At 50.7% G+C, this 21941-nt stretch overlaps 1 protein-coding gene across 4 annotated transcripts in view; it reads right to left on the reverse strand.

The window, feature by feature from the left end:
- The window catches only part of SLCO2A1 (solute carrier organic anion transporter family member 2A1), a 76775-nt gene that overhangs the window by 22667 nt on the left and 32167 nt on the right, over positions 1-21941 (reverse strand). For all 4 annotated transcript variants that reach the window (XM_064491298.1, XM_031438109.2, XM_031438187.2 and 1 more), the window contains exons 2-3: positions 20063-20200; positions 13347-13509 (exon numbers count right to left, since the gene is read on the reverse strand). In XM_064491298.1, coding sequence (XP_064347368.1) covers positions 13347-13509; positions 20063-20200 — 301 coding nt within the window. The remainder of the gene's footprint in view (positions 1-13346; positions 13510-20062; positions 20201-21941) is intronic.

Consider the following 21941-nt stretch of genomic DNA (forward strand, 5'->3'; position numbering starts at 1 on the left):
TCGTAAATAGAAAAGCTGCTGCCAAGTTTTCAAATGGGCATTTCTTTTTAGAAGAGTCAAACAAATTTCAAGTAGATTTTTCAGCAAAGTTTGAAGCTCCCTAAAACCGTGGGCTGCTGTCACTTGTAAAGGTGCCTGGTTGTGCTGTCTCTGTCCGGGGGTGACAGCAGTTCCCTGTCGCGTGTCATCTTGTGAGCTACAGGAGGGCAGGGCCAGGTCTACCCTATACGCATGAGAGGCTTAAAGATCACCTGAAGGCAAATGACATCCTGAGAAAGACATGCAAAGAATCGACCCCTGCTTCCAGTTTGGCCAGGGAAGGTCCACACCCAGGCCCGTCAGCTGCCGGGGAGGATGCCTGCTTCACAGGGGGAAAGCTTGGAGGGTGGGTCCTGAAAAGAAACCTGGACCAAATTTGGCTCACTCTCAGCTGTTCAGTTCTTTGGTAGTGGGCTTGGGCGGGCACTCTGCTGGGGTGACTGAGACAGCATAGGTGCTGTCCTTACAAACCCTCGTCTTCTGTGTACGCACATCATCAAAGGAGCCACCGCAGCATTGTCTGGTCAAACCAAAACCTCAGCGAGATACCGCTTCACAGCCATCAGGACAGTTATTATCAAAAAACAGAAAACAACAAGTGTTGGGTAAGATGTGGAGAAACTGGAACCCTTATGTCTTGCTGGTAAGAATGTGAAATGGTGCAGCCACTGTGTAAAACAGTGTGGAAGTTCATCAAAAAATTAAAAAATAGAACTACTACCTTATCCAGCATTTACACTTCTGGGTATTTACTCAAAAGAATTAAAAGCTGGGACTTGAATGGATATTTGTACACCAGTGTTCACAGTAGGATTATTTACAACAGTCAAAAGATGGAAACAACCCAAATGTCCATCAATGGGTGAATGGATAAACATAATGTGGTATACACATACAATGGGGTATTAGTGAGCCTTGAAAAGGAAGGGACTTCTGAAACACCCTACATACAAAATGAATAAACCTTGAAGATGCTATGCTAAGTGAAATAAGCTTGACACCGAAGTACAAACATTGCATGATTCCATCTATATGAGGAACCCAGAAGAGACAGATTCATAAAGACAGAAAGTAGAATGGTGGCTGCCAGGGGCTGGGGGTAGGAGGAATCGGGAGTTGGTGTTTGATGGGTCCAGTTTCACTTGGGAAAGACAAAAAAGTTCTGAAGATGGACGGTGATAATGGTTGTACAACAGTGTGAATGTACTTACGTAATGCCACTGAACTGGACACTTCCCAGGGGTTACAATGGCAAATTTCATGTTATGTATATTTTACCATGATATAAAAATACAGCCTGGTACCCACTGAGTTGGGAGAGGACAGGGTACCAGAGAGCACGTGGGGAAGGCACCAGACCCAGAGCTGCTGGCGAGAGCATTTGTGAAGGACTCCTGGAGGAAGCGGCTTTTGAGCTGAGAAGATCAACAGGAGGAGACAGCAGATCAGTGGGGAGGAGGGGGGAGGAGCAGCTCACAGGTTCAGTGTGGTTGCTGTGCAGACACAACCAGGGCGAAGTCTGGGCGCCCCTGGGGGCTGGTGCGTCCTGGGAAGGGGCCTGGATTGCATCCTAAGGAGAACTCTGGAGGCTGAAGATCAAAAGCGGGTGGTGTAACAACACACTGAAGGGATTAAGACCGGTTTTCAAGATCTGTGTGTAAAAAGCAGAGTTGACCCAGTCGAGTTTAGGAGTTTGAGGTTTGCAAAGTTTAACCACTATATATAAAAACAGATTTAAAAAAATTCTTCTGTACAGCACAGGGAACCATATTCAATATCTTATAATAACCTTTAATGAAAAAGAATATGAAAATGAATACAGGGATGTATCTGCATGACGGGGACATCGTGCTGTACATCAGAAACTGACATGCTGTAACTGACTGTACTTCAATAAATTTTTTAAAAATTTAAAACTTTTTAAGAAGAGCTGCTTCGGTAGTGATAGGTGAGGCTATGCGCTGCAAGAGAGGCGGGCAGGGAGCGCTGGTCTGCTCCACAGCTGTGTGGACAGGGGCGCCCAGCCCAGAGCGGGTGTGTCCAAGACGCCCAAGGCCAGGCTTGCTGTCCGGGAGCAAGAGCCTGAGAAACCAAGGGCCGGAGAGTAAGTAAGTGCTTCTTTTAAGAGTTCTAGTTCTCGATTTTGCTGATTCTTATTATTTTACTAAATTTGCAGTTCTTAGAACATTGTAGTTGGCTTGGCTGGCAAAATTATTTTTTGTGAGCCATTTAACAGTCATCAAAGATCGTAAAAATGTTGACTGGCTTATTAAGTCTTCACACGGCACTTTGCATAGTGCACCAGTGCCACAAAAATCCTCATGAAATTTCATGTAGTGAAGTGTCCAGGAGGCAAAACTCTCTGGGGATGGTTTAACTGTTATCATTAACTTTTAGAATGTCAGATTACATGTCAGAAACTGCCTTTATTAAAAATGTGTATTTAAAAAAAATGATCAATGGGCCCCCATTAAATCCCAGTCTCCTGAGTTGTTCTTTGGCTATTCTGCATTCCAAATTGATTCAAGATCTCTCAACACACTCTATTTTTCCTTCTGCCAGCCCTGAATGGGTCCAAATCCACCCTGGACCAGGCTGTGACACTGGTGAAAGGAAAGAGCAGTTACAATCACCCCTGGAAGGCCACCTTCCCCGACTCAGGGAGGGAGGCAGCAGCTGGCTGTCCGTCCTGGAGGAAGGGTGTGGTGATGGTAGGACCTGCTGCTTCCTGGTGTGATGCGGAGACAGGTTTTTGTGTCAGAGGCAGACGGAATGCGGGCTTTCCAAGAACTTGTGCCTGGGACTCCCCGCAGTGGGTAGCCGTAGCCAGCTAATTCTGGTGAAGACAGAGCCTTCTAGAATTTAGATCATCAGGCTCTTTTCTTGAAAGTAAGAGGACAGTGATGGGGGAGTGGGAGGAAAAGATCAGGAGCCTTTGGCAGAACTAGGGGGCTTGGCTTTCTTCAGCCCACTCCACCCCTCCTCCCTGGAGCGGATTCAGAAGTTCCGCCCACGTGAAGAAGGAAGAGCGCCCTCTCCCCATCTCCCACGCATTCCAGCAAAGGCCCCAGACCCAGTTCCCTCCAGTGGCTCCAGAGGCTCACCGCCCACCTCCTCCGACCTGCCCACCGTGTCAGATCCTGTGGTAAGGTCAGAGAAATGCCTGCCCAGTCCAGCCACCACAGGATCGGGGCCGCCTGCCTGTCTGGAGGGGCCTGGGAAAGGGCAGACGGCAGTGTGATCGTTAGCTGGCTGTCAGTCTATGTCTCATCTTTCCCGAGGCCCACTTCTGGAAGGCTCAAGTTTATCAGAGCACATTCTTCTTCCCACAAGACACCAGAGGTCTGGCTGTGCCAGTTTTCACAGGGCTGTGAGAGGCTAACCAGAAACAGGCCGGGACGCCCCCGCACCCCCGGCTACCCCTGCGCCATCCCAGCTACACGCGAGTCAACCCTCTGCCTCATCCCACTATTTAAATAAGAATTTTGGCTCGAATTTCTGGACAGGTTTGGAAGGGCAGGGACACAGTGGCAGGAAGGTCTATCTCCCTGGAATGGAGCCCACGGGGGTGGGGCAGATCTAGGCAGACCAAGGTCTGGCCACTCCATTGTTCAAGGACCCATGCTCCAGGCTGAGGCAGGTGGGAGGCTGTCAAGGGTTCAATAAGAGGTCTCTTCACAAAGATCTAGCACTGAGGCCAAGAGAGGGCCTTGGAAGGGTCGAGCAACATAGGAAGGCCATGGCAAGTGGCTTTGACAAGTCCTTCCTGTCACTCTGGTAGAAGAGAGAATTCTGCCAGGAAGCAGAAGGGCAGCCCCGAGTTCTCCTCCAAGTCATGGTTCTCGAGAGCCACCCACTACCTCTCTGCTCTGAAGGGGGCACGATTTGTGAATGAGCAGAGCCAAAGGAGGAGGAGGTTAGCAAGACCCAAACCTCAGACGCGATCCATAAGAGAACAATAGGGAAAGGCAGCGGTCTTCCGGAGGGTTTTCTGGAAGTGTGGCCAAGGGGCCAAGGCTATCAGCAAACTCCTGGAACTTCATTCAGAATTTCCTCTCTGAAGGACCTATTTCCTCACCCTCCTAAATTCTGCTCTTCCACAGTTCTTCCTGAAACCCTGGCAACACCCACGGCAGGTCTGGAACAGCCTGTCTCAAACTCACTCATGATTGAGATCTCGAAGTCATTTATAAAGTGGATTGTTTGCACATCAGAAGTGATGGAGTTTCCCATGGAGTTCACAGAGCCTTGTTAGTTCATAATGCCCCTGTGATCACGTGTGTTGTCTTCCCATGAGGCTAAGCCTCCACGTATACAATGACTTCTATGTGCATATGCATTTGGAGTTTCATTTTTGGGCAACTAGGAGAACATATTCTTCTGCACCAGCAGAAACTAACAGAGTTGGGGTTGACAGTCTGAGTCACATGGTGAAGCAATGGAAGGATCCATTCAAATCTTGGTTCTACTGCTCACTGGTCAGGGAACGCTCAGAGCCTCAATCTCTTCACCTCCAAAATAGATACAGATATTAATACCTGCCTTGCAATATTCTTATTCAGATTGAAACTAATGACAATATTATAACCTGGATCATCGCAATCCTACAATAAGATCAATTTTTATTCAAAGAGGCCAGAAACTCAGGGAAATTTAAATGAATAAGGGAGATGGCAGAACCCTAGAGACAAGCAATATTGCCCAGGTTTTTAAGAACTTGGGGACTGTGTTCAGAAACAAGAGACAAGTAGGATCAACGCTGGCCACCAGCAATGGATGGATGTAATAAAGGAGTGACAGGGCAAGTGGGCTGCTTGCAAGGCTTCACATTCATGAAGGAAAAGAGTGAGCTCAAGGGAGTGGAAGAAGAGGGTTCCTCGGCTCTGCTCTCAAGACTGAGTTTCCCAACCCAAATGTCCATCAACAGATGACTGGATAGAGAAGATGTGGTGTATATATACAATGGAATATTACTCAGCCATACAAAGAATAAAATAATGCCATTTGCAGCAACATGAATGGATCTGGAGACTGTCATTCCAAGTGCAGTAAGCCAGAAACAGAAGGAAAAAATACCATGTGATATTGCTTATATGTGGAATCTAAAAAAAAGGACACAAATGAACTTATTTACAAAACAGAAACAGACTCATAGATATAGAGGACAAACTTATGGTTACCAGGGGTTAAAGGGGGTGGGAAGGGATAAATTGGGAGTTTGAAAATTGCACTTCTTGGGGAATGATGGAAACGTTAGCTATCTTGATTGTGGTGGTGATTTCATGGGTGTACACATCTATGAAAATTCATCAAATTGTACATTTAAAATATGTGTAGTTTACTGTACAGGAATTATACCACAATAAACGTTAAATAGGTGTTTTAAAAAAAGAGTGAGTTTCCAAGACTAGTTCTGAGGCTGAGGCTGGATGCTCCCTCCCACATGGCCACTCTGGCACTAGAGGGACCGTGGAAAATGCCTATTTGTATTGATGAGGCCATGTGACCAATGAGCTAGGTGCGAGAGGGCAGGTCCACTGTGCGATACAACAGGCTGGGTGCCACATCGCTGGCAAGGGGCTCGCCCCTCCCCCCACCCCCAGCCCTGCACACGCGCCCACCCCTGAGGAATTGCCACCAAGCTGAGGAAAGAGGCATCACCTGGCTTGACTTACCATCAAAACTGTTTCTTAGTGGACAGGAGAGAAAGAAGACATACCTGAGGGAGCAGGATGGCAGCTCAGAGATACTTAATTTTCATGTTCAAAGAGATGTGCACTGTGGGGGAAAGTATAGCTCAGTGGTAGAGCATGTGCTTAGCATGGATGAGGTCCTGGGTTCAATCCCCAGTACCTCCTTGAAAAAAAAAAGAGAGAGATGTGAGCTTAATTTGCACCCCCAATTGGGAGTGAAGCAGAACTTACTTTTCACAAATTTAGTAATAGGCTGATGAGCAACAAGTTGAAGGGGGAGAAAAAGGGGACTAGCCGAGCCAACATGAGTTCATCTAGAGCCAGTCAAGCCGAACCAGCCTCATTTCCTTTGTTAATGGGGCTCCCAGACCAGCAGGAAGCTGTAACACAGTGTTACTCTACTGGAGGAAGCCTTTTGACAAAGTCTGTCGAGATATTCTGACAGATACCCAGACAAGATTCAGACACGTGGCTGGAGAGGCCTCTGGGGACAACCAGCTCAAAGTGTACCCAGGGCCCATGTGACCTGGAAGATGGTGGCCCTGGCAGAACACCATGCAACACCACTGTCCCAGGCTTGGGGGAAAGCTGAGAACAGCTGACAACCTTGAGAATGACATGAATTACACGAAGCCGGCTGGGAGCGATGGCTCAGGAAACAGTCCACAGGCTGAAAATTCAAAATCAGAACCAAGGCTACAAGGAGGGGCTCCAACCAAAGGGAATGAATCTAATGGAGTCAGCTGGGGTTGCTGGACCAAAGAATCACAGACTGAGCAGCTTACGAACAACAGAGTAAGTCCTCACGGTTCTGGAGGCTGGAAGTCCAAGCTCAGGGAGCCAGCCTGGGCGGGTTCTGGTGGGGGTGGACTGCTGGCTTCCCATTACATCCTCACAGGCCAGCCCTCTGGCCTCTGCTACGAGGGCACTAATCCCCCCTCGGAGCTCCGCTTCCGCGAGCGCCCCACCTCCAAATACCTGACTTCTCCCTGCAGTTTCCCCGCTATGAGACCTCGGAGCCACACATCCTCTCATGGTGGCTAATCCAAGGTCTGAGCCCTGAAAAGTCCTTTTGTTCCTGAGAGAAAAAAACTACTCCTGCTGGTTTCCTGCGTCCGGGTGGGCAGCTCACGCCCCAAATGTGCCTGGCGGTTCCCACGTCAAGCCTTTGGGCCACAGGAGGCGTCTGAGCATATCTGGCAGCTTCGGCTCTACCAAGCACGGCAAGAAGAGCGGAAAGTACCTCCCCGTGTCCTCTGGGATCCTTGGGGAGCCCAAGGCCTCTTGCAGGAGGGATCAATGGTTTCTTCAAACCCCATTCCCCAGCAGGACAGGGGCTGGCATCCTGCTTCTGTGGCGCCATCTGCCACACCCTGATGGTTTTCCTGGGGTGCCCAGAGCCACTCGGATAGTAACCTGCCTTCCTTTTTCACCCTGGGTGCTGCCTCTGTCAAGGAGACCTTCCCCCTGGCCTTGGGTGGGCCTGAGACACACAGTCTGCCAAGGGTCCCCAAGACCCACACTCCCCGGGGAGGGGGCAGGATGCCGTTGGCGCCTAGGCTTCCCCCTCCACCAACCAGACCTGAAGCAGTCCTGCCCCTCAGCCTCAATCCTCAGCAGGGAAATGAGTAAACCAGCCTCCAGGAGAAGGGGAGTCACGCTCAGGTCCAGATCCTTACTGGGGCCTGAGCTGGAGACCCAGCAGAACAAGGGGATCTTGTTTCCAGGCCAGCTAGGGTAGAGGGGCAGAGTGGGACTCTCCCACAAGTCACATGTTATGAGAGCCTGACAGAGGCAACCCCCGCCAGGCCAGGTGCTGGGGCCATGGCCACAGAGATGCCCGGTCTCCCGCGGCCCTGGCTCCTTCCCTGACTGCCCCTGATGTGCCACACAGCAGCCTGGGTTTCCTGTCATTTCTCCACACGCATTGCTGCTCTTTCCTGTATTGTGCATTGGAAATATGTTCCACATCAAGTCTCCGTAGGCTTTGTTGTGCTCATCTGTTTGAGGCTATTTTTCTCTCAGCTGCCTTAATAACACCCATGTGTTTGGTGATTTTTTTTGTCCCCCTCTTATTGTTTTCTCTTCCTTTTCAGGTTAAACAGATCCAACTGGCCGGGCTGTGCAAATCCCCCGTCCCCCACCCAGACCGCCCACCCCCTCTCCCGCCCAACACTTACACACTTAACCCCACACACCCCCACCCTCACACTCCCACCCCAAACCCTGCCACGCTTCCTCTTCACGGTTCCCCCTGCCACTGTCTCCACCCTCACACGTCCACACGGACCTTCGCATACATCCATCTCCGCACGTCAACACGGACCTCACACACGTCCTCACCCCCACCCTCTCCACCTCCACGTACATCCACCTCCCATCCTCTCCCTGCCACCTCCTCACACTCAACCCCTACACACAGCCCCCCACAAACACACACCTCTCCCTGTGCATGACGTGTCTTTCCCTTCCCCCATGGCTTCGGGTGCACCCCTCTCCCACCACAGCCGGGTGTTCACCACTGAACCGCCCTGAGCTCGTGATCCGGGAGCAGTTCCCTCGGGGGAAGGATGCCAGTTCAGTGGAGTGGGCTCTGCTCCGGCCCTGCGTGTCCTCCACCGAGGAAGGGACGCAGTCACCTCGAAAGCCCGAGGCGTCCCCTCCCCATGCCTTCCTACCCGCTCCTGCTGGTGAATGAGCGTGGGTGAGGCGCTGGCAACCTTAATGATAAAGGAGTAGAAAGGACTCTTCCCTTTCTTTTCTGGACTGCTCCAAAAATACCGCTGACTTGCCCGCCCTGCTTCTACAGGAAGCCCCCTCCTGTGCGCATCCATTGTCTGCGTGGCGCCCGCTTCCCTCTGGACTTGGCTCAAGAGCTCTCCCAAGTTACACCTAGTCCTACCAGACACCGGTTTCCGAAGAACCTCCTCTTATCTCCCAGGAGAACTGGCCTCGTGTTGGCCTGCTTCCCACCCACTCAAACCTCCCCGAGCCTTCAAGAAGCGGTCTTAGAGGCTTTGGCTGGATCTTTGGTCTAAAGGCGCCAGGCACATTTCTGGACCCACTGACATTTGGAAAAGGTAAACATTCATAAATGTCTGCGTGGCCTTTTTAAAATTAGCAATTAGTTGTGAAAGGTCTCCGTGATTCCCACAACGATCAGCCCCTGTTTAATTTTGCTTCCTAAAACACAGAGATACTCTTCATTTCCCACATTCATTTCTGGAGCGGCTTTGCTCCAAGGGGAGGAACTCAGCAGTCAACACGTGATGATAGGTTTGGGGGTCAGGACTTATGAGTGAGAGATTTCAAACACTGCATCAGGACGGGCAAAGAGAAGTGTGAACAGCGGGCATGGGCTAAGCACTTTACTTCCATGATTGTTTTACTTTTGCCCTCAGTGTGTTTTTGAACACGCTGAACGTGGAGGTGTTATTGCTCCTGTTTTACAGATAAAGAAACTGAGGTCCAGAAAGGTGAAGCAGCAGCTTGCCTAAGGAGACTTGGCAAGTAAATGGCTGAGCTGGGATCTGAATGTTGAAGTTCACGCTCTCTCTATCCATCATACCCGGCAGCTCCAACCTGGAGGTCTGGGAGTAGACTAGAACAGCAGCCTAAGTTTCTTCTGAGAGGAATCCTGTGGTCTCACAGGTGAGGATGCAGCAAGGGCGACGCCAAGGGAGGGGCGCTGTTCCCTGCTGGAGGTGCAGTGAGGACCAGGGAGAAGCTGCCTTCAGATGTCCCCAGGACACCCCACCTTAGGCCATGAGCTGTCACACTCCCCATAGGAAGCAGGCACTTCCTCATCTGGGACCCTAGTTTACCTGGCATAATACCTGTATTGTTCCCACCACCACTGGTTGTAAAAGCCACGACTTAATTGTTCCTGCACATGCCAGCCACTTGGCTAAATCCTGAGCACGCAGCCTCTCAGCCCGTGCAGCCTTGCGAGGGAGGGTCCATTTCATACAGGGAGGTACTGAGACTCAGGTGTGGAGGCAGAAGCCAAGGCTGTGCCATTAGGAGGTCTCAGAGCCCAGCGTCAGACCCAGGACCACCTGACTCCAGAAGACCTTTCAGATTCATGACACCAGTCAAGGTGGCGCATGTAATGAAAATCGTTTGTTGCTAATGACCTTGCATAATTCAAAACTAAAGTCCCCATAGGAATACATCTGAAGTAAGAGTCGCATTTCAAACTTTTCCCAGGAAGTGAGACTTTACGAATATTTTAATTTGCACCTATCAGCCTAGCACATGCCCACGCTGCACTGGCACCCGCTAGATCCCACTGATGTGGCTCCTGGGTCCAAGTGCTCCTCGTCCCACCCCCGGCACCAGGAAGATGTCCTGAAGGGAGCTCAGCCCTGAGCACATCCAGCTGCTCCTCTGGTCCCAGCCAGCATGAGGAAGACTGTGTCTTATTGTTGCAAGAAAAAACAACGAAGCTCATTTTCCTGGCCCATGATTCCTCCCTGCAGGCTGAGGGGCAAGCCGTGGTCCCTCTCACAGTCCCCCTTTTAGCTCTCAGGGGAAGTGGGCTGAGAGCACTGAGGCAGAGTATTTCCCTCGGAGCAGGGAGGATGAGGATGGAAATGACCCAAGTTGCCCAACTATCCCTAACAAGGAGCAGAGTGATGGCTCCCAGAGGCCCGTCCATCTCCATCCACCCTCTGTGGTGGCTGCTTTGTGTGAAGCAAATGATGTTGGTTTATGGTCCAGGTTTGGGGAGCCAACCCTCCAGGCTAAGCAGGCCGCAGTGTGTGGTGCCTGGCTGGATGCCCTCCCCGCAGCCTGGCCCCAATGCCCCAGGCTCCCTTGCAGATTTCATTAGCCCAGTCTTCATGCTGATGGAGAAGGGCAGGGACCATGGGTTTGGAGCAAACTTGGCACACGGCTCTCTGAGGGTGGCCAGTACCTCTTGGTTCTCCTTCAGAGCTGGCCTCAGACTCCCTGTCTAGATGGAGGTGGGGGAAGAGCATGTCAGAACCCCTTGGCTTGGGTCTATCTTTCTCTCGGGCCTCTTTGAAGCAAGACTAGGTCCTTAAATAGTCCAAATAGACACAAGGCCACAAGGCATTTAGGAGAAATGATTAGTTCACTGGTGATTTACATGGAGGTGGGGAAAAAATTTGCATGACCAGAACCCAGCAAACATTTCCTCATTACACATCACTGTTCCTGCTCCATTCTTTTTTCATCCCAGCCACCTACATCCCCTCACCGAAGGTCTCACAACCTATGACGGAATCCCTTCTAGCATTCTCAGTGATTCTTCTCTTGAAACTGATCTGCACATAGGACTTTAAAAAAAAAAAAAGCCTGGTATTTAAGCAAACGGGAGTAAGTTATTCCCTCAGTACACCCTGGGTGGCCCATCCATCCTCAGATACCTTCTACTACAATACAGTGGGCGATGGATGGGTGTTTAGCGTGTCACTTGCTCCTCCCCACAAAACCACCGCCACTTCTTACATCCCTTAAAACAAGTGCAAATTTATCCCAAGCCAATATATTATCATAAAATTAGCTCCAAAGCAGTGGAGCTTCCCAGGGTGCCAAGTAAATGAAAGTCCAAAACCACTCTGTGGGGCTATTCTCCACTCAGACAACACAAAATTTCCACAGAGGGAAAAAAATCCCACTGCCACAGTCAAACATTACAGAATGTACAAGGAAATAATCCAACCACAAACAAGAGCAAGTAGACACAGAATGAGGGAAGATGAGCATTCTTAAAACTTGTGCTAATAGAACAATCTGGAAAAGGCTTTAAAATAAATACATTTAAAATAATTGAAGAGACCAAAATAAAAGTAAAATCATAAGGAAATACCAAGAAATCATGAAAATAGGGCAGAAAAATTTGAAAAACTATCATAATAACTTTTAAAAATTAGCAAAACATGTAGAGACATTCATATGTACAGTGTAAAGTATGGGTTAGACGTCAATGAACAGAGCTGGAGAGAGACTATGTGAACAGAAGGACATAGCTGAGGAAATCACACACAGGAAGCACAGATGAATGCAGCACTGGAAGCTAAGAAAGAGGAGTTAACAGATAAGGAAGCCAGAAATGAAAATGTCCAGTACACGTTAAAAAGGAGTTCCAGAGCAAAGAATGGAGAAAAGAGGAGTATGCAACATCGGGAGCAATTCTGGATAAGAATGTTTCAGAATTAAAGGAAAACCTTAATCTTTAAAAGAAACAGTACACTGAACTTCCAAATAGATAAGTAAAATTAACCCCTACTCGGACACCTTATGGTGGACAGGCAGGACAACAAAGAGTGAAAACCTTAAAGGTACCTGGAGAGAAGAAGGGATGGCAGTTCGACTAATAAAGAAGCACCATCAGGCGAAGCCGGAAAACAGAAGCATGGTACCTTCAAAGTGCTGAGAGGGAATAACTGTGTATTTAAAATCCTCTTCATAGCAAAACTATAATTCAAGAGCCAGGGGAAATTAAGACATTTTCAGACAGAGATTTTCTCACTCATAGGCCCACCTGGAAGTAATGCTGAAGGATGTACTTCAGGAAAAAGGAAATGAAATCAACAAGGGTGGGTGAAATGCAAGAAAGCAACGGTGAGCAAAGAAACCAGTAAACTTGTGGACAAACATAAATAAGCACTGATTTATTTATAAACAACGACTATAATAATTATGATCACGGCAGGGAGGTTAAAGACAGGCAGACCTAAAATACTGGCCAAACAACATGCAAGATGGGAGAGGATGGTGGGCATTCAAACATCCTAGGATCCTTGTTTTGTTCTGTTGGGGAATAGAGATATTCATCAGCTTTAGAGCTTGTTAAATCAGACGTCAATGTTAAAATGGAAGAGAAATGGTGAGGCATACTGTGTTCATGGATTGGCAGATTCAACTTAATAAGCATGCCAGTTATCCCCAAATTGACCTATGAATTTAATGCAAGTCTAATCAAAATTCCGGAAGAATTTGTTAATAGACAGACAAACTGATTATAAAATTTATATGGAATGACAAATGAATAAGAAAGATAAAACAATTTTGAAAAAGAAGAATAAAGTGAGGAATCACACTACTTAATTTTAAGACCTCACTGTAAAGCTGCAGTCATCCCACACAGTGGGGTAGTGGCAAAGGAACAGACACACAGACTAATGAAACAGAAGAGAAGGTCTGGAAAGAGATCCATACAAATATGGCCAATTGATTTTTGATAATTATGCAAAAAATTAATGGAGAAAAGATAGTCTTTTTGACAAATGATGCTAAAACAATTTAACTCCCATATGCTAAAAGAAGAAAAAGAATCTTATAAAAAAAAACTAACTCAAAATGTAAATGCAAAACTATAAAACTTTTAGAAAAACACATATGGGGAAAAGGTTTTCTGACTTGGGATTAAGCAAAGAGTTCTTAAATGTGCATTAAAAGCACAGGAGGAATGAGCGGGCATCTCACAAACGTGGTGCGGATGTGACCATGGATGCAACTCTGGGCTATGCTTCCCTCTCCCATCAGAAAGTTTCTTGGCTTTTCTCCCTTGAGTTAATCTGAAGGTCAGAACATACAGAATTATGAATCCTCATCCCCTTGAAGCAGGGATGCAAGGCCACTTACCAATGCTGGTGAAGGTGTATTGGTAAGGCTCTGAGAGGAAGTGTGGGAGGGTGAGGATGAAGGCCCCCGAAGCTAGGAGGAGACCCCCGATGCCAATCAGCCGCGGACGGTGCACCCGGCTGCCAAAGTAGCTGACAAAGATGATGAGAATGGCGTTGCTGATCTGTGGAAAGAGCAGAGGAGCCCAGTGAGATCAGAGGCTCCGCCCTCACCCGCCACTGAGGAGACCAGACTACCACACAGCACACCCGCAAGAGGCTGCCTGGTGTCACCTAAGGGCCAAAGCAGAGCTGCAGGGTTAGGCTTGCCCAGAGAGCCTCGAAGTGAACCAAGCATGCCGTTTCAGCTTTTCCCTGTTGTCAGAAACCCTCCCCAGCCTCAGCCTTCTAGATCAGAGCAAGGGAAGCTTCTAGAGACCATGAGAGGTTCATAGCCTCAACTTCAACCATCTTAGGACCAACCTTTTGGGGCAAAATTCCAGAAAGCCTCTGATTCTGGCTGGCTCCTGGGAACACACATGTGCCCTAACGAACTGCCTGAGGACTCTGACTTCATCGTTAGAATAACCTCCAAGCACCAGGCACTATCCCATTTCCTCATGCAATAAGTCTCATTTTGCAGACGACACAATTGGGGCTCAGAATATTAAGGAACTTGCCATGTGCATGAGGTTAGGATTGCCACCTGAGTTAAGGGGCCCTGGCTAACTGTCTCTTGGAGAAGTGTGTTTCGGCCCCACAGCTTTGCTACTAATCTGCCCTGGCCCTCCCTGGGCACCTCTGGCAGTGAGGGATGAGGACTAAAGCACCCCTGCCCAGCTGGAAGCACCAGTAAGCACCGGTGCTCCCTGGAAGGTATGCTCTCTGAGCCCCACCCGGAGCCCAGCTTGGGGAGCAGGATGTTAAGTGATAAAAGGGGTGCTGGCAGATCTTCTGACCATGACTACTGGTCAAAAAGAGATGATCCTCTGTCTCAGAATGTAAGTTCACCTGGACCCTGGATGTCAGCACCATAGCCCCGGCCCTGTCCACGCCAGTCTCCTTCCAGCTAGAAAAGCTGGTGCTCACGTCTCAGGAAACAGGGACCAGAGTCTGGGTACGTGGTTCTTGCCAAGATCCCCACTGACTGCCTCATTGCCAAACCCACTGGCCAATTCTTTCTTCTCTTTTCACTCGATCTCTCAGCACCATTTGATTCAGTTGATCATTTCTCTCTTCCTGAAACACTTCTTTCGTGAATTTCCTGATATCACCTCCTCCTAGCGTTTTTCCCCTGGCTGACCCTTCCCGATGTCCTTGGCTGGTTCCTCCTCACCTCCCTGATCTCTCAACTCTCAGAACTCAGACCCTCCACCTCTGCTCTTGTCTTGATGAGCTCAGCCAGTCCCATGGCTTTCCTTGTTCTCCATGTGCTTCCATTTCCCACAGGCTCAGCGCACACACCCCAAATCTCATTTCTCATCTTCCATCCCAAAACCTGGTGCGCCCTCCCCAGTCCTCCTCATCTCAGTAAATGGCACCTCATCCTACCAGTGCCTCAAGCAGAACACCTTGACTGCTCTTTCACACCCACATCCAACCGTCAGTAAGTCCCATTGGCTGGACCTTCAACAGCGCCCCCAGAAGCCAACCACGTCTCCCTGCCTCCATCACTACGACCGCCTGGTCTCAGCGACCACCTGGACTTTCCCAGTCACCTTCTACCTGCCTCCACTCCTGCCTCCGTGCAGTCTATTCCCCACCCAGCAGCCAAAATGATCCTGTGGAAATGTCAGACCATGTTCCCTCCACCCAAACCCAATACGGCAAGAAGAACAAAGTCTGTCCCAGAGTCCCCGGAGCCCTGGGAGCCTGCCCGCTTTCCCCGGCACCACTCTGATCAGCTCTCTCGCCTCCCCCTCCCCCGTCCACTCCAGCCACTGTGTCTCTGGCTGTTCTTTGAACACAGCACAGGACCTTTGTCCTTGCTGCTCCTTCCGCCTTACACGTTCGCAGGGCTCCTTTCTCATCTGGCCTTCTTTAGATTTCTGCTCAAATTGAAACTTCTCATTCAGGCCTTCTCTGAAAAAGTCGGGGAGTTGGGTGAGTGAAATGGGTGAAGGTGGTCAAAAGGTAGAAACTTCCAGTTATAAAATAAATAAGTACTGGGAATGTAATGTAACTTACAGCATGGCCAATAATACTATATTGTACATTTGCAAGTTGCAAAAAGAGCACATCTTAAAAGTTCTCACCACAAGAAAAAAAATGAACTATTATGAGGTGTGGTGTTAGACGCTGTGGTGATCATTTGGCAATATACACATACCTCGAACCATTATGTTGTACACCCACAAACTAATAGAATGTTAAATGTCAGTGGTAGCTTAACAAAAAAAGAGTTATTTAAATATAACTTATATTTATAATAATTAACAATAATGAATGATAATAATTATATAATAAATTATAGTAATGTATAATTTAAATATAATTTAAAGAATAAAGAGTTATTTAAAATATAACCACCACGCCTCCTCCACGACTTTATTTTTCTTCATGGCACTTACTGTAATCTGATCTACCATGTGTTATTTATTTCTATAAATCAAGGTCATATTTGTCATTTAGAATGAGCACAGATATTTTTTGTCTGTCTGTTCATTCCTGTCTCCCCAGCACCTAGAATGGTGTTTGACATATAGTTAGTGCTCATTAAATATTTGTTGAACAAATGAATGAATGACGGAGTAAGTGGTAGGCTTTTTCAAGAAGGCACAGCTGCCCAGGAGACCCGTCCTGTGTGGCCAAGAGTAACATGGTTTACAATACACAGAGAAAGGGGATGTGAAGACATGAGAAGGCAGCCTAGTCTGATCGGGAAGGTGCTCCAGCTGCTGGCCTGACGTGCTTCTAGGACATTCTGAAACCAGTACCTGGAAACACAGCTTTATTCTTGTGCTTCTTAGATTTTATTCCCTTTTTGTTTCCCCATCATTTTCCAGGAAATGATTGTAAATATCCGACCATATCAGCTAAGCTCACTGAGGCTGACTTCAAAAGGTCCGGGGGAGGGAGGAGGGAGGGCCCTGAAGGGAGACTCGGGGAGGAGGAGCGGTGGGGTGTGGGGTGCCTGGCCCCGCCTGACTGGAGGGGCCCTTTCCTGCAGCTCCCCCACCCCAGCAGGGCCTGGGCAGGCTTCTTGGAGGGAAGTTGGGCCCCCACAGCTGTTACGGCTGATGCTGGCTTAAGACCTTGGTTCCTAAACATTCCTTTGAAAAAAATTATTTTCCCTAAAATTAAAAAAAAAAAAAGAAGCGGCAGCTGTTCTAGCTGAGAAGATGGGGGCCTCTGCAGCCCAGGCCTCAGCCCTTCAGCACCAAAGTGGCCCCTAACAGTGACTGCACAGCCCATCTGTAACAGCCCTGCCGTCAGGCATCCGGGAGGGGCCCAGGGAAGCCCAGGGAGGCACTCAGGGAGGCTCAGCTCGCCCACTCAGCCACGGCCGCGGGTAGGGGGCAAGAGAAGCCGCTGCCTCTCAGGGCCGGCTGCCCAGCGTCTTCCCTGCCAGCCTGTGACACCAGCCCCCCTTTCTCCTCCATCTCACCAGCCCGCCCCGCAGGCCCGGGCACTCCATGCGCCCAGGTGGGCTCACCTTCCCTCCACCTGGCTGGTCCTTTCCTCACACCCCGTGGGCTTCTGTAGGCGGCAGCCCTGCAGGCTGAGCTGCCTTCCATCTTGCGCTCAAGCAGCCGCCAAACCCTGCCTTTTCCTATTCTGCTGGATCGGCAGGGTCCTCCTCTCCCCTAGCCGCTCAGGCCTGGCTCAGTGCACAGCTTCCCGGCCATCTAACTTGGGGATGCGCTGGCCCCACCTTGGGCATCTCCCAGCAGCCCCCCCCAGAGGGCTCTTCTTCACGAGGCTGTGCGTCCTGCCCAGCTCTGCTCGAGAACCAGGCCAGTCCCGTGCCATCTTCCACAGAGGCCGGGAGCCTCGGGTTGGCCACGAAGGCCCCTCCGATTTGGTCACTGCCTTCTGCTCTCCCGGTAAGACCTCAACTTTATTAGCCAGTCCGTTCCCCAATGCCTGGGTCAGTGTCAACGAGACTGTAGAAAGCCCTTTGCCTGAGGTCCTGTCCTACCTTCTCCACACACTCACCCACCCACTCCCCCTGAGCCACACACAAATACACAGACAAATATACACTCACACAGACATACAAGGCAAACAGACACACAGATACACACACAGACACAGACACACAAATACCTACATAGATACACACATAGGTACACAAATACACACACAGATAACATACAGATGTACACAGATACACAAATACCCACAGATACACACAGATACACAAATACACACATACACACATACAGACACAAATACACACACAGATACATACACAGTCTTAGCTCACAGATACACACATAATCATACACACCCACACACATAATTACTCAGACATGCACAGAAACAGACACACATTTTCACACAACACACAGGATTGTTAGGTTCAAGGAATAACTTACGATATTTACCTCAAACCATGTCCACCGGCATGGTCTAAAACCTGACCATGAAAAGCCCATCTGAATTTAGGAAAGAGAAAATTTAATGGGTGAATTATTTTTATTTTTCATTGAACTATAACCTGGGGGAATATTTGGCTTCTTATTTGCCTAATCAGCCTCCTGTTGTGGCCTGTTCCTGTGTCCCAGCTAGCTACTCCCTGCCCCTTGAGAAATCCAGTTGTTCCTGGGCCCACGTTTTCGTCCCGAGCACAGGAAAAACATCACTGAGAATTTAACCATGGAAGGTCGTAGATTCGGCGATCGCCTGGGCTGTGAAGGAAGAGAGGACTACCCAACGTGCCAGCTCTGATACGTGTGTGCCGAGTGGGCGCCAGTAGAGATTCCAGTGGTGTGTCTGAGGACTACATTAGCAGAGGTGTCTAGAACGGTTATTGAGAAGCATTCGGAGTCTGGACTCAGCAGAAAAGCTGTCTGCCAGGGTCATGGGATAGGACTGCGGTGACACAAATGTCAGAGATTTGTTTTCCCTGGGTCCTTCATGAGTGAGGACAACATGTGCTGGAAGCAAAGTCAGAGGCCCACATTTAGGAGGGTGCATTCTGTGTCGGGGTGCACAGCCTACATAGAGAGGCAGACCCCATCACCTGGGCATCACCAGGAAGCGCAAGACACAGATGGACAGTCAGGTAGACAGAGACATACACGCACATACACAGACATTAAAACACCGGGACACAGACACACATTCGGAAAGCAGTGAAGGCATCCACGTGGGCCTGGGAGTTCAGAGAAGGGCGTCTGAGGTCCATCAGACCAGCAGGGATGACCGATGGGCTGTACCAGTGCAAGTACGGGCACCTGTCAGGGTGCAGGAATGGTCCACGCAGGGGGAGTGCGTGCTGAATGGGCACCAGTAGAGATTCCAGTGGTGTGTCTGAGGACTAGATTTTCAGGGCAGGGCTGGTGGACAGGGGCTGGGCACGGGTGGCAGAAGAGGTGGAACGGGGGTCAGAGCGTGGTGGCCATCAGACAGACCTAGGCTCCAATCCTGGCCACTCTCCGCCCAGGTGTGGCCACTGGGATGGGGGAGGTAGGCTTTCTGATTCAGGCTTCCCGTCTGGAAGACGTGACTGGGGAGGGGGCCCTCCCCTGAGGACAGCAGAGGGATCTGGCACAGGCGGGGGGGGGGCGCTCCTGAGGGGCATGGCTGTGTCGGCGGGGGAGGGCACAGGAGGAGTGAAGGGGAAGGGGTGTGTAGAGCGGGAAGCAAGCTGGGGATGGCGCGACTGGGAGGTGGTGGTTGAGGGGCGTTGAGAGACTTCCCACCTTTTCAGCCCATTTCAGAAGCTGCCTAGAGGAGCTCTAGTCTCTAAATGACAGTCTCCGTTGTCAAGTTAGGGGAGGATCTAATTGCATGTGGGCTCCCGGGAGGGGGAGACCACAGCTTCCATCCTGGAACAGTGGGCCTTGTGGAAAGAAAAGAGAGGAGCCGGGCCCGGGGCCCGTCTCCTCACCTGAAGCCCCAGGGCTGCAGCCACGACTGAGGGACACTGCTGCCTCCCCTGCCCCTTTCTCCCTGGCTTCCAGTGACTCCTAGCTGACTCTGACCTCTGCCCTCCCACCCTGACCTCTCGGCCCATCCTCTTTTCCTCTACTTTTATGTGCAGCCACTGAGGGACAGTGTAAAATCCATGTTGCTGGAGGTCACAGAGATCTGATCTTGTCTGGGAGTCAAGGCCATTGAGCAGCTCTGGCTTCTGTCACCCTCTTAAGGACAGGAGCTGTCAGCCTGAGGCTGCCTCCCTGCCCGCGTGCCTGGGGCTTGTCTCCCCTGAACTGGGGACGGCAGAGGCCGTATGATCTCGCGGGTGGTCACAGAATTCACTTAGAGGTACAGACAGCCCTGCACACCTGAGGCACGTGGCTGCCCTTGCGGAGCCCTGGCGCCCTCACCCGCCAGGTGTGTGTGCAGAGCACCTGCGCGCAGGGCCAGTGAGGAGGTCAGGTGTCCCCGGGGCTCTGAGCTCAGCGTCTGGTACAGAGCAGCCTCGGGATATTAGCTGCCTCCAGCAGACCCGTGGCATCTGTCCATCCCCGTGGGTCCACCCCTGCCCCTGTTCCTCGGCCCCTCCCGGACCCCATGATCAAGGGTGGTGCACAAGTGGGGCCTGATGGACCGGAATGTCCTGCTTACCTCATTCAAGCTGGAAATGAGGCCCGAGGAGGAACTGGAGAGGCCGAAGCGCTTCTCGATGGTGGTGAGGCTGCTCTTGAAGTAGGCGCTGTACAGGAGCTGGCAGAGCTGCAGGAGGCCGTGGCACAGCACGAACACCTGCGGGGGAGACCCGGATGGTGAGGCCTCTGACAGCGCGCCCCGGCTGCCCACCCTGGCCCTCCACCCCGGGGCCTTGGTGGCATGGACGCCCAGCAGCCTGGCCTGTTTCCTCCCCTGTTACTGGGGAACAGTTACTTCACTGGGGGGCCTGGGGCGAGATGCCATCATCCTTAGACCAGTTTCACCCACAGCCTCAGGCAACGCACGTGAGCCATTCCCACCATTCCTGCCATTCTTATCACCAGCAGTGTCGTAGGCATCCTCAACAGCAAGAAAACCACGGAGCTGGAGAAGCATCTCGGAGAGAAGGGCATGACTCGGCCAGCAGAAGCTGGGGCCCGGGGCCATGAGCGCCTTGAATTGTCTTCTGACAGCTCTGCCCTCCCTTCCATGTCCTGTGAGGGCTGAGGGCTAGGCTGCAGGCCATTTACATCACTCACAGGGGCACAAGCAAGCTCCACTCCCCTTGACCTGTCCTCCACTCCCCTGCCCTTCCTCCCAGGCCCACCTCTAATACCCCAGGATGGGCTCTCAAACAGGCTGGTCCCTCTTAGGAGGGGGGCATGCGATTGTGCTGGTTCCCCCCTCAGAGGAACGACAAGGGCCAGATCACTGACTCTGCATCCCTCCCTGCACCATATGCTTTGTCCTATGGGTATGAGTAAATGTGACAAGTGATGTGGTTGATGGGACAGATACATAGCGGGGAGGGTACAGAGGGGTTGTGGCATCCAGAATCAGTTGCAGGCGGAGCTCTCCTGGGCTCTTGGCTGAGCAGGCTCAGAGCCTGGAGCCCCACATCCCGAGCCCCCTGGAAGGGCCCCTCCAGGGAAGGGTGGGGTGCCATTATGTTTCATAGTCTGCCAAAGCTCTTCCCTTAATTCAAGGGTTGGCATCTCAGGAGAGCAACTGGGCCTCCACCTTCATTTCCGTTTCCTTGCAAAGCCAAGTCTACTCCCTCGGCGAGGACCCCGCTCCAGGCTGCGGGATCAGAGCTGACCTTCCCCCTCCTACCTGCCAAGGCAGAGCCTTTGTGGGGCCAGGGCACAGACCTAGCTGCTTGCCTCCACATTCAAACCCAAGGAGGTCCTCACACCAGGGAAACAGACACCTCTCCAGGCTGCTGCCCACCTGGAGCCACATGGCCAACTCACTCGTCATCAGTGGCAGAAGGAAGCCTGTCAACCTGGAGGCAGAGGCAGCCCTCCATCCCTGTCCCCTGGGGAGGCTCCGCTTGGCCTCATTTCATGTACTGGAATTCTTACTATTTTGTGATAAAGGTGCTTTTGAAAATGATCTAGTCTCTCTTACAAATGGGGAAACTGACGTGCAGAACTTGTCCACTCCAGGCATCTCGTGTGCCCAGCACTGACCATCCCCTAAAGGCTAATGCCCCCCAAACTCTTATCTGTAGTCCCCTTCTCTGGACACGACACTCTTTCTGCACACATTCAGTGGAAATCCCATTTGTGGCACTCACATCTCAGACCCTCATCCAGAACTTCCCCCCGACCTCCTACATTCAAGTCTATCCCACCGGGTGCTGGACGTGTCCACCTGGGCACTCTCAGACCCCTCAGACTAATGGCTTCACAGATCAGGCTCAAAGTCCTCTGCCACAAACCCCTCCTGTTTTTCCTTTATCCCCATCACCTTCACTCAGTTCCTTAAGCTGGAAACTGAGAGTCCTGCTGGATGCCTGTTCCTCACCCTCTGGCATCTGGCGCCATTGCTAAGC

This window comes from Camelus dromedarius, chromosome 2 (assembly GCF_036321535.1).
Source record: "Camelus dromedarius isolate mCamDro1 chromosome 2, mCamDro1.pat, whole genome shotgun sequence".
Taxonomy (NCBI): domain Eukaryota; kingdom Metazoa; phylum Chordata; class Mammalia; order Artiodactyla; family Camelidae; genus Camelus; species Camelus dromedarius.